Source organism: Volvox carteri (assembly GCF_000143455.1).
Source record: "Volvox carteri f. nagariensis unplaced genomic scaffold VOLCAscaffold_20, whole genome shotgun sequence".
Lineage (NCBI taxonomy): Eukaryota > Viridiplantae > Chlorophyta > Chlorophyceae > Chlamydomonadales > Volvocaceae > Volvox > Volvox carteri.
In genome coordinates this window covers 708,636-719,959 of record NW_003307563.1, presented here as the reverse complement: position 1 = coordinate 719,959, position 11,324 = coordinate 708,636, and the positions used below count along the sequence as shown (strand labels likewise).

Below are 11,324 nucleotides of genomic sequence, written 5' to 3'. Positions count from 1 at the left end.
ACAACCTGCAAGTGGTCGCGGCCACCAAGGCAGCCATCGCCGGTTGCTTCACAGTGCGTGACCTTGGCGAGGCACACTACTACCTCGGCATGAAGATCGTCCAGGATGGCCGCAACCGCTGCATCGTGCTCACGCAGCAGCGCTATGTGGAGCAGCTGCTGCAGCGCCACAGCCTGGAGAATGCCAAGCCGCGCCCCACCCTGCTGCCTCAGGGCATGTGTGCTCTGCCAGCCAGCGACGCCCAGCCGACAGTGATTGATGGCAGCGGCTACCGTGTGCTGGTGGGCGAGCTGAAATACCTCGCCACCAGCACACGCCCAGACATTACACACACTCTGAGCATGCTCGTGTGACACATGCCTGTCCCCACCAAGGCCCACATGGGCCTCGTGCTGGGCATGATGCGCTACCTATCCGGCACCTGCACACTCGGGCTGCAGTACCGTGGCGACAGCTGCAGCGACACCAGCGACTTCGGCGGGTACAGTGATGCGGACTGGGCTGGTGACCCAGCCACCCGCAGGTCCACCATGGGCTACACATTCTTGCTCGGCAGTGCAGCGGTCAGCTGGAGCAGCCAGTTGCAGCGCACCTTGGCTGACTCGTCCGTGGAGGCCGAGTACCAGGCTGCTGCTGCGGCCTGGTAGCCGCAGCAGCCGTGCACGAGGCGCTATGTGGCTGTGCAAGCTGGCGGGCGACCTGGACCTGTCACCCGGCGCCATCAACATCCAGCTGGATTCACAAGGCACGCTCAGCCTCGGCAACAACCCCATCACGTTGGTGCACTCCAAGCATATCGACGTGCACCACCACATCATGCGTGAAACGGCCATGCACGGTGAGGTTAAGCTGAGCTATTGTACCACCAACAACACGGTGGCTGACATTCTCACCAAGGCACTGGGTGTAATCAAGTTCGTGCACTGCCGCACGGTGCTGGGCGTCACTTAGATCGACAGAGCACCATGCGAGGGCGGGAGTGGAAAAAATGCTGAGGGCTTAGAGGAAGTGTGTCGAGCTAGGAGGGCACCAAGGGCGCGTGAGCAGGCGCCCGAATGGGCAGGTTAATGCCCGAAGGGCACCGTAGGCAGGGTGTAAGGTGCTGTGCCGTGCTGTTTTCCGTGTGTGTTTGGACTGCGGTACCAGACCGCAAAGCCAACAGGCTGAAGGCTGGCAAGCTGCGATTGTGTCTGCTGAGCGTTGAGCAGCCGGCCTGGACCGCGGACTTGGCGGCCGAGCGAGCTCGTCAGTACTAGCAGCTTGCAGTCAGGCCCCTGGTGCGACTCGAGGGGGCATGTTGGTGTGAAGGGGGTGTGCCGTGTCGCCCCGTGGCCTGCGAAAGGCCCCATGTCAGGCTGTTATGACTGGCGGCTGTCAAGGTGCTAGAATACGGACAGGCCGCCCGTCAGGACAGGCTACCTTAAAGCCCCTGCTGTGTGCCGGTAACAGCACCTCAGAATCAATATGTTTACGCCCAAGCAAGGGGCTATCGGTGGCAGGTCGTGGACCTCCCGACTACGTGTAACGGCCAATTACTCTTGGCCGTGTCTGCTAGGTCCCAGAGAGACACCGTCTCTTCAGCAGTACATGCGCAATGTGGTGCGTATTTGGCGGGATTCTTTGGCTGCGGCGGGCAAGGGTCACAAGTGTCCCTCGCCCCTTGCTCTCGCCCCACAAGTTTTTTCCCGTTTCCCAGACAGAGCGTCCTTCACGTCCGGGTGCGCGAGTACTACCGTATTTGGATGATTTCCTAATCATGTTTACTTCCGAGGAGCAAGCACGTTTTTGCGCGCGCTGGGTGCGTGAGAGTATCGAGGTTTTGGGTTTGTCATGCCATCCCACCAAGTGCCAGTGGGAGCCGTCGCAGTCAGTGTATCACTTAGGCATTACGGTCAATACGGCAGCTGGTGTGCTCAGGTGCCTAAGCAAAAGCTCGCCAAATTGTGGTGGCTGGTGATCGGGTTGCGGATCACGGCAAAGAAAAATCAGCGTCTGGTGCAGAAGTGTGAGCTGGCTAAGTTGTGTAGTTTTGCACAGAGCATCAAATTGGCCCTTACTCCAGCTCTCTTATTTCTCCGCAATTTTTACGATGATGTGAAGCAACCGGTTGGTTATCCTGGTCGAGTGTGCTTGCCCCGTGGGTCGTTACGTGACTTTGGGTGGTAGGCAGACATTTCTACCCACCAATGCTCGGCGGCTATTCACCAGGGTCCTGCTGCAGTTGAGCTTTCAGTGGATGCATCGCGCCATTCGTGGGGCGCGGCCCTGTATGATTGTGTGGCGCGCGATTATTGGTCGGCACCAGAGCTCTACGAGCACGTCAGTTGGAAGGAGTTGCACGCTGTCCATCCTGCATTAGAGTCCTTTCTTCCGTTATTTCAGCAGCAGAGACTTGTGTGCGCCTGCGCGCAATGATATGATGGAATAAACGCTGCAAGCTTATCGAGTCGGTACTTTCCTCTTTCCCGACGCGGCGTTATAAATCAGACCAGCTGTTTTCACGCAGCTACTCTTTTGCAGCACAACACAACGCAATTTTACAGCAACACCAGCTTAGGTGGGGCGGGGTTAGTACTCTTTAGTAGTCACTAGGCTTTTATTGCTTGGTCCTTGCCTGATCGCTTCGCGTTTGCTGCTACATCTTTTTCTTTTCCTTTTCTTATCTTCTTGTTTTTCGTAAGCTAATTATTATACAGGGAAGTATAAGTCCCACGGAGCCGCTACGTCGTAACATCCTGCGGGCCGCCACTGCGCAACATCTTCGCTCGACCAGTCAACGAGATCAGCAGGAGGTAAGTAAGGTTCCGCGTAAGGATACGCGTAGGATGTCCACCTCAGGGTCTCGTACTAGCGAAACCTTCCGCATTGTGCGCTCGCGTTCGGATAGTGGTCTAGCAGTACAGGTGGAACTTTCCCTAACTAAGTTAGCTCCCACCGAGGGTGAGGTTACTGCTCCACTAGACACCAGCGGAACAGAATCCGATAGGGAGAAGTGGTCGCGTCTTTTTGTAGCGCTAGGTAGGCCCCGTACCTACATTAACCCTATCTTTTCTAGGGATAGCGATTCAGACGACGAAATAATGCAGAACCTCTACCCCACCCTCGACCCGTTCCAGCACAACGAGGTGGATGACTTCCTTACTAAGGTTCTGTGTTACTGTCTCCCTTAACTGGTTCTGTTGGCTGTGGATTGGCTGACCCGATGGTGCTGAACGGCGTGGTTTGGACGATTTTGGCGAGAATTGCACCTCTGCCTCAGGCCTTACACAGCAGGAAGAGCAAACAGCCAAGCCTATCAGTGGCCGCGCGGCCCAACCGGCCAGCAGGCCGCCTGTAGCCACGGGGGCCGTGCGGCCGACCACAGCGCGACACACCAGACAGCCAACAGTCTGGCGCGCACCGTGAAAGGGCGCCAGCACCCAACACCAAAAACCAACCTCGGCACGACAGCATTGCTGACCTTAAGTAACAGAGGCACTGCAGCACCCGCACGCCCCAAAGACCTTCACACCAGACAAAGCCCGACCGACCAGAACGACCAGGCACCAACCCCATGGGGTGTTCCCCCTCATCCCGGTTGCAGGCGCCTCGGCCCGCCCCCTGAACCAACCCCCTCCCGTGCGCATGCTGCCTCCCCCTGCCACCATGCTGAGGGGGGGGGCGCCTCTCAGGAGCCCGCCGATGCCAGGCCGAGCCAATCAGTGCTGCATCTGGGGGATAGCGGAAAGAGGAGGCAAGGGGCTGACAGGGACAGGGCGGGCGGGGGGCAAGTACAGCCTGTCACGCTGACTATTCGGACAAGGCTGTATGCTCTTCTGTGTGAAGGCAGAATGACTTCACCAGGAGAGCAGTAAGGTTTAAGTCGCCACTGCGACCCAGTTGTACGACAGTACCACAGAACCAGCCTTAGAGGCTCCGGTCGCTTCACTCCGTCACATCTAAGCCAACAATTCTGTGTTACTGTCTCCCTTAACTGGTTCTGGTGGCTGTGGATTGGCTGACCCGATGGTGCTGAACGGCATGGTTTGGACGATTTTGGTGAGAATTGCACCTCTGCCTCGGGCCTTACACAGCAGACCGAAGAGACATTTGCTCACTGGCGAGGCCCAGACTGCGGGAGACGGAGAGTTTCGCCTCCCTGTCGCGCCGCATGTAGTGCTGCACCATGGCGTCGCTGCGCCACTGGCCGTGCACCTTGCACAAGTCCGCAGGCACACCGTGATCGGCGGCAGTGCTATTTCCTCCTATGCGCATGGAATGCACAGTGATGCGGCGGGTGATCCCCGCCGCTTGCAGGGTCTTGTTGAGCCAGTGGCAGAAGGCAGGGTGCGACAGGGAGTGGATCGGCTGGGCCACCGTGCCTGTCAGAGGGCCCGACAGGTATCCCCTGGCCCTGTTCCACTGGACCGCAGGTAGAGCGCCACCACCTCGCCCGAGGTGTCATAGATGCTTCCAGGCAGTTGCCTGGCCGCCCACCACTCGCGGAAGGGTTCCCAAGACTGCGAGTGTTCGTTGGATGTCCGTGGGGCGAGGGTCTGCCCGGCCACTTTGGCGAATTGAGTCGCCAAAGTGGAGAGTTCCGTGTCTGCCTCCGCGCCAAGAGCGACCAGGAGAGCCTCGGCCCGGGTGTCTAAATCTGTGTGTGGGGCGCGATCGGATCGGCGGGGACACGGATGCGGTTGATGTTAGAGGCCGAGAAGTCGACCAGAAGGGCCAAGGTGGACCAGCGTGATGCACCTTTGGGCAGGGGGACCCCTGAGGTGCGGGCCAGAAAAACATCTGAGGCCCGGCCGAGCACGCGGGCTCCGCTCATGAAGGGTTTGAACCAGACCCCGTCGGCCGTGATGAAAGGCCACCAGTCACGGGTAGGCCAGAAAGGCGCGACAAGGCAGAGCCGGGACTTGCAGGCCTCGGCGTGCTGCAACACCCTGAGGAGGAGGTGAAAGGGCGGGTTCGCCCAGCACCTGCGCCCCCATGAGAACCTGAACGCGTCGACTCCAGACGTTGTTGGGGTAAAGTAGCGGGAGTAGTACACGGGGAGTTGGAAGTTCGCGTGGGAGGCAAAAAGGTCAATGTCGAAGGGGCCCCAGGTGTCGTGAAGTCGGCGGAATATGCTGGGCTTCAGCATCCAGTCATCAGGGTCTTGCAGTTTCGAAAGCGCATCAGCAAGCTGGTTCTGGCCGCGAGGTCGCCACTCTGCTTGCAAGCGGATGTCTTGTTCGAAACAGTAGCTGTGCAGCTCGCAGGCAACCTTGTGGAAGTTGTCCGCTTTTGTGGAGCCCTTGTTGACGCGATGGTGCACGGCCCCCAGCATGGATTTCTCTTTATTAACCAGGAAACCAAGCGCCTCCAGCTGGGCAACCACTTTGGCCCTGCGCTGTACCAAGTTATCAGTGTTCTGGTCTGCGTGCACCTGATCGTCTATGTAGCCCGAGCATCACCAGCCACGCTTGCGCCAAGGGTGCATGGCTTCTCACATGAGCTTCGTGAACGCCCAGCAGGCGGAAGCGAGGCCAAAAGGCAGTTGTGTGAAGACATAGAAGACACCTCTCCAGCAGAAGCCGAGATATTCCCAGAACCTTGGGTCAATGTCGAGGTGATGGTAGCCGCTTTTGAGGTCCAAAGTAAATAGGTAATCGTCTGGGAGTAGCCAACCAGGAACCGCCTTCAAGTCTTCATAGCGGAAAGAGGGGACATGCAAACAATCGTTTACCGGCCTGCCGTCCCAAATGAGCCGGAGCTTAGTTGCCTGCTGCACGACCCCCAACGGGCAAACCACACGAGGCTGCATTGGCCATGCGTGGGCTGTGCCCGACGCCAACAGATCCGCGATGGCTTTGTCAACGAACGCGGCGTTGGCGGTTGCCGAAGCGTGATTGTGGCCTGAGTGCTGGGGGGGGGGAGGGCTGGAGACCCAACGGAGTGGGAAGCCTGACGTGATCCACGAGATGACCAGCGTGTTCACAACCCAAGCCTTCCAAGCGCTCTTTTTGCCAGAGAGGCGTCCTCTCATCTGGGAGGCTGACCCGCTGCTGGTAACGACCGAACTCCCAAGGTGTTGTCGGAGGTAGGACTAGGAAACTCCCCTTTAACCTTCCGGAGGTCACCCGGGGCCTCGACCTTCGCACCTTCTGGTGCCACCGCGGGACGGGCTGGTTGTTTCCGATGTGTGGCCAGACTTGCCGGAACTGGTGCGGGGTCCAGGTTTGGCCGATGGGCAGGGGCAGGGCCCGGTGCAGGCCGTTTGGGGGCTGGCATGTCGTCGGGGGCTGCAGCAGGTGGGCCACGCGGCTGGCCTAAAAGGTGCTGCCTTTTGAATTGGCTGGTGTTGTGACTGACGGACATCTGGGTGTCTTCCGCAAGGCCTAGACGCGAGAGGGCCTCCACCCTTAGCTCTGACAGAAAAGCGATAGCGTCGTCATGAGAGAACGAATCCATGGTTCCTTAGATGGAATTCACTGGTGGTGGTGAAAGCCTGCACCGAGCATGCACCGGACGGACTGATGGAGACACGGGCGAGCGAGGAAGTAGGACAGCACTGAAAGAAGTACGACGGGCAAAAAATGGGTCCCCCCAGCCGGCCGGCTGCCAACTTAATGGACTGCTTGACTTGACACGAATTGTCCCAAGAGTACGGCAAACGCTGCCACAGAGTGAACCCGTACAACGGTCGGTTCACGAACTCAAGACAAGAAAAGGCGATAGAAGAAAAGCGGGAGCGGGAGACACCACGAATAAAGAAGGCAATCGACGATGCTCATGTCTGCACGCACGGGTGCCAACAACTGCACACATGGGCGCCTCAGTTGCACTCGCGGGTGCTCAAGTTGATGCTCACTGGCAACTTCATCACGGCCGGAAAAGATTACTTCTGTGCACGCGGGCGTCTCAATTGCACTCGCGGGTGCCCAACTCGATGCTCGCTGGCAACCTCATCACGACCGGAAAAGATTACTCCTGCACACACGGGCGCCTCAATTGCACTCGCGGGTGCTCAAGTTGATGCTTGCTGGCAACTTCATCACGACCAGAAAGGGTTACTCCTGCACACACGGGCGCCTCAATTGCACTCGCGGGTGCCCAACTCGATGCTTGCTGGCAACTTCATCACGGCCAGAAAAGGTTGCTCATGTGCACACGGGCGCCTCAATTGCACTCGTGGGTGCCCAATTCGATGCTCGCTGGCAACTTCATCGCGACCAGAAAAGGTTGCTCCTGCGCATGCAGGCGCCTCAATTGCACTCGTGGGTGCCCAACTCGATGCTCGCTGCAATATTGAAATGTACATACACCATATTATTGGGGCAACCCATCCAGCTAGTAATCACATACTCCTGCTACGACAAGCCATAGCGTAAATATTACTCTTTATCATTATTATGCATGCGTCAATTACCAGCCCAACAAGCTCGCTCAGACCAGCACTTGACTGACGGGGCAACAGGTGAAATCATCGTTGGACAGTGCGAACACGCAGCTGTTGCCGTAGCACATTCCCGCCGGTGTACTGCAGGGACTGGTCCTAGCCAGCTCCAAGCAGATGTACAAGCCGCCGGAGGGGGTCGTGGGAAAGATGTCAGCCAGGCGGCGGAATGTCATGATGCCGTACGTCTCCCCCTTCCATGTTTTAGGGCTGAACAGCGGGACCACTGAAATGCCGTTGATGGTGGCGGTGCGGACGGGCTTGGGTTCCTCGTCCACACAGCCACTCTCTGTGATGCATGCGCGGCGATGTGTGTATGTATGTAAGCATGCGGCCGATTTATAGGTACAAGCAGCTTTTGGGGAGCCAGGAGCCAGGTAGAGCAGGGGAAGGAGAGACAGCTTGCTTGCTTATCATGGCTAAACAGATAGAGGAGTAATGAAGCGATACTTAAGCAACTATCGATGATGTATGAGCGAATCTTCATATTAATCTAGGGGGCCGGCTTTTCAAAGCCGAAAAGGGGCTCGGCCCCGGTGCAGCTATCTTTGTCGCGCTCCGATTTATCTGGAATTTCTCCTTTGTCAGGTGGATAAAGAATAGAGATAGCTTCTACATTCAATCTTTTGCGGAACGAGATATGGAACTATAGCGTACGCTATAGCATAAAACGAGGGGTACGCTATAGCATAAAACGAGGGGTAACCCCCCCTTAAGCATAACCCAGGGGTTAGGGGTAGGGGTAGGGGTAAGTGGTTACCCATGTGGCTATGTACGAAGGGAGGTGGGTAACCTAACCCCGGGGTAGGGGTAACCCCTTACCAAGGGGTAACAAAGGGGTAGGGGTAACCCCTTACCAAGGGGTAACAAAGGGGTAGGGGTAATATTGTACTGAGGGGTAACAGACAGGGTAACCCGTGTTTACAAGTGTTCCTTGTCCGTATGCCGGGCCATGTGCTGGTGTCAATGGATTGTAAGCATGTCCCTGTCCAACCTGCCTACACATGCTATTACAGCTGTCTCATCCATCTATGTGAGCACGTATGCCTATTTCGCCTATGTAAAAAAATATTTGCATGCCTGTCTATACACTTCCATCCATGCATATGCCTGTATCAAGCTCACATGTCTACACATACAAACATACATGTTCACCAAACACTTCGAGTGTACAATTGTAAAGATTGCCTCACCAACACAAGCCTTGCAGGGCTGTAGAGCCCGCCCATGGCCCCAGGCTCGGGGTGTGTATAAACTCGCTAATTACACCAACGTCATCATATCAAGAGAAAGGAAATCAGACCCAGCCCCCAGATTCAGTTCCGTATGATCTGATGTACGGCTCCAGACACATGTCTCACTAAACGAGTTCCTGACTCCGATAATCAAATATCGGATAATCAAATATTTCTCCGATATTTGATTAATCCGAGGTCTCCCACCACGGGGACTCTAGAGTCCAGACCTGTTTTGCATGCACGGAAAAGAAATGGCAAAATTTAAGGTTATGCTCAATAACTGCCATACGACAGAAACCGGGAGGATAGCTATAGGTGGCAATACACATATCAGCTGCAGGGTTTTAACATTAGCTAGTGCCCAACTCTGAACAAAACCCAAAACCAAAACCATGAGAGCACAACTTACTTCACTCACTGCCTATCCGTGGATCAGTTGACCCTCGACGGCGGCGGCTGGTCTTTGCCTGCTCTGCACCAGCCTCAGTTGGGGGTGGTTCCTTTCGCTTCCTACAGCCAGCTGACTGTCGGCTTCCTGCCGGCTTCCTGCCACGGGGCTTCTTTCGTTCCACCTCCTCTCCCTCCTCCGTGGTGGGGTTCTCACCCATCTCTGCAGCTGTCCCGTCACCCTCATCACTGGTCGGCGGGTTGGCGGGGTTCTGCTCCTCTTGCTGTCGTGGAACTTGGACAGGGGCTACCTCTTCGGCACCAGCTGGTGTTTCGGCGGCAGCTGCATTGCCGCCCTGCTCTGTGTCTGCAAATCATGATCACATTGTAGGGATCAAAATCGTGCTTACAAGAGTGTAAAACCGCTGTGAATGTCCCGCACACTATGAGTCTTTCCATCCATCCAGTCAACCCTCCTCCCAGCCCATCCCAGAAACCCACCATCCTTCTTCTTGTCCACGAAACCCGCCTTCTGCTTGATGCACCCCAAGATTGCCAAGGCCTTCTCCCTGGCTTCCTTGTCGGCCTTCTGCCGCATGTCATCTGTCGGCTCCTCCCAGGTGCCCTGCTCCTTCAGCTGTTTCACCTCCATCCGCACCGTGTTGAACATGCCCTCGTAGCCCTTTGGCTTGAGCCCTGCACCATAGCACGTACGCACACATTCAGCCATCGTACATGTCGGGAACTGACACTGCAAGTGGGGGGAAATTGAAAAGTGCGCTATTGTTGGGGGTCCCTTTTCCAATGCATGATTTACTACCCCCAGGTGTATATGTACATTCCCCCAATTTGCAAACTTACCGCCTTGGTAATTCTGCATGCACGTTTTCATGCTTTTAAGGAGAGCTGCTTCGACCTCCTTCCGTGCCGTGCTGTTCCTCTTTAGGGATAGGAGGTTGCCCTTGCCGATGGTCTTGATATGGCACAGTACAGTCATCCAGTGCGTTATGATAGTCTTGATATGAATCGGTGTCGTTCCGGGGTGCCAGGCCCTCGCTGATGTCGGTCCAAAGAATGCCCGCCTTGATAACCCTGAATGCGAGGGCAGAAGTACGGCCGTCATGGGGAGAAAAGCAGGGAAGGGAAGAGCGGCAGGCCTGCCCTAGGGCACGCGTTGGGAATGTGACCCCCATGTCTAATGCAACAACGCTCCATGTCAACTCACTCGGTTGCCGCGAGGACATTGAACTTGCTGGCATCACTCTGTGAGTTCATTGGCTTGAAGACGTCGGCGAAGGCCTCAGGAACGCAGGCCGGCACCTTCACGGCCGAAGACTCCGTTGCATCACTGCATGCATCATTAGGAACGGATGTGTAAGTGATGTAATGTAATGGTGGTTCTAGTCACCCAGTAGGCCTACCTAGGTGTGAATTCAATGCAATATTAATGGTCAATCGAAAGGCATTGTGCCGGGCTGCTTACCTAATGCGCGACTTCGACTTATTGGTCTTGTTGCAGTGATTGGATGGTGTTGTCGACAACAGGCTGTCAAGCACGCGCTTGCAGTCGATGGGCGGGAATTTAAGCTCGGCCAGAAGCTTGAGTGCCCCCTCGCGACCTGCTACGTCCAGCTCCGAGCGGATCACTTCTGAAATACTATCCACGTTCTCCTCATTTTCGATGCACGCTCTCCTAAGAGCGTCAAGAGTCTTCGGTGGGAGCTCCGGATGTTTGACCCCAAACGCGGTCACACCTGGTGAAGCGTAAGGCGCCCTTCCAGGCAGATTCTCGGGCGTCATTTGAAGTCTTGCAGGATTAGGAGCACCATAAGCTCGGGCCTGTGCTGCAGGAAGACGGTCAACGGTGTTCTGGCGGTGGTCGACCCGCCCTACCACGCCATCATTTTCGCCGCCATAAGCACCGCCATATGGGGAATTGAAAATGTGCATTGTGTGCATAGTTTATGTGAACAATGGTGGCAGTGAATACGATCGACCGAGTTGTCGATATTGGTCGTCGCTTAGCTTAGCTTGTCCGTCTTATTAATAAACGAGCCAAGGGTATGTAGTATATGAACGTAGCTATGATTAAATTTGAATGTACCTATTAGGAGTATCCATGGAGGCAAAGCAGCCTGTGTACGACCACGTTGTCGAGTGCAACCTGTAATTTGTCCGCCTACCACAGGACTGATTGCCAATGTTTTCACAATGAGAACTTCTATTTGACAATGGCTGAGAGCCAAAGGCATGCTTGCAGTGAAGGGTCAGAGAGC

General features: G+C 56.0%; 1 protein-coding gene across 1 annotated transcript; it reads right to left on the bottom strand.

Moving 5' to 3' along the window:
• Nucleotides 1-3,255: 3,255 nt before the first annotated feature.
• Nucleotides 3,256-11,099, bottom strand: VOLCADRAFT_104851 (uncharacterized protein; the record flags this gene model as incomplete). The annotated part of the gene is made up of 12 exons (XM_002950693.1): nucleotides 10,532-11,099; nucleotides 10,274-10,396; nucleotides 9,910-10,130; nucleotides 9,550-9,744; nucleotides 9,080-9,415; nucleotides 7,435-7,712; nucleotides 6,129-6,269; nucleotides 5,782-5,890; nucleotides 4,548-4,636; nucleotides 4,098-4,401; nucleotides 3,461-3,710; nucleotides 3,256-3,331 (listed from the first exon to the last, which is right to left on the bottom strand). The coding sequence occupies exons 1-12, from the start codon at nucleotides 11,005-11,007 to the stop codon at nucleotides 3,256-3,258; spliced, it is 2,598 nt and encodes an 865-aa protein (XP_002950739.1). The 5' UTR covers nucleotides 11,008-11,099.
• Between the last annotated feature and the right edge of the window lie 225 nt (nucleotides 11,100-11,324).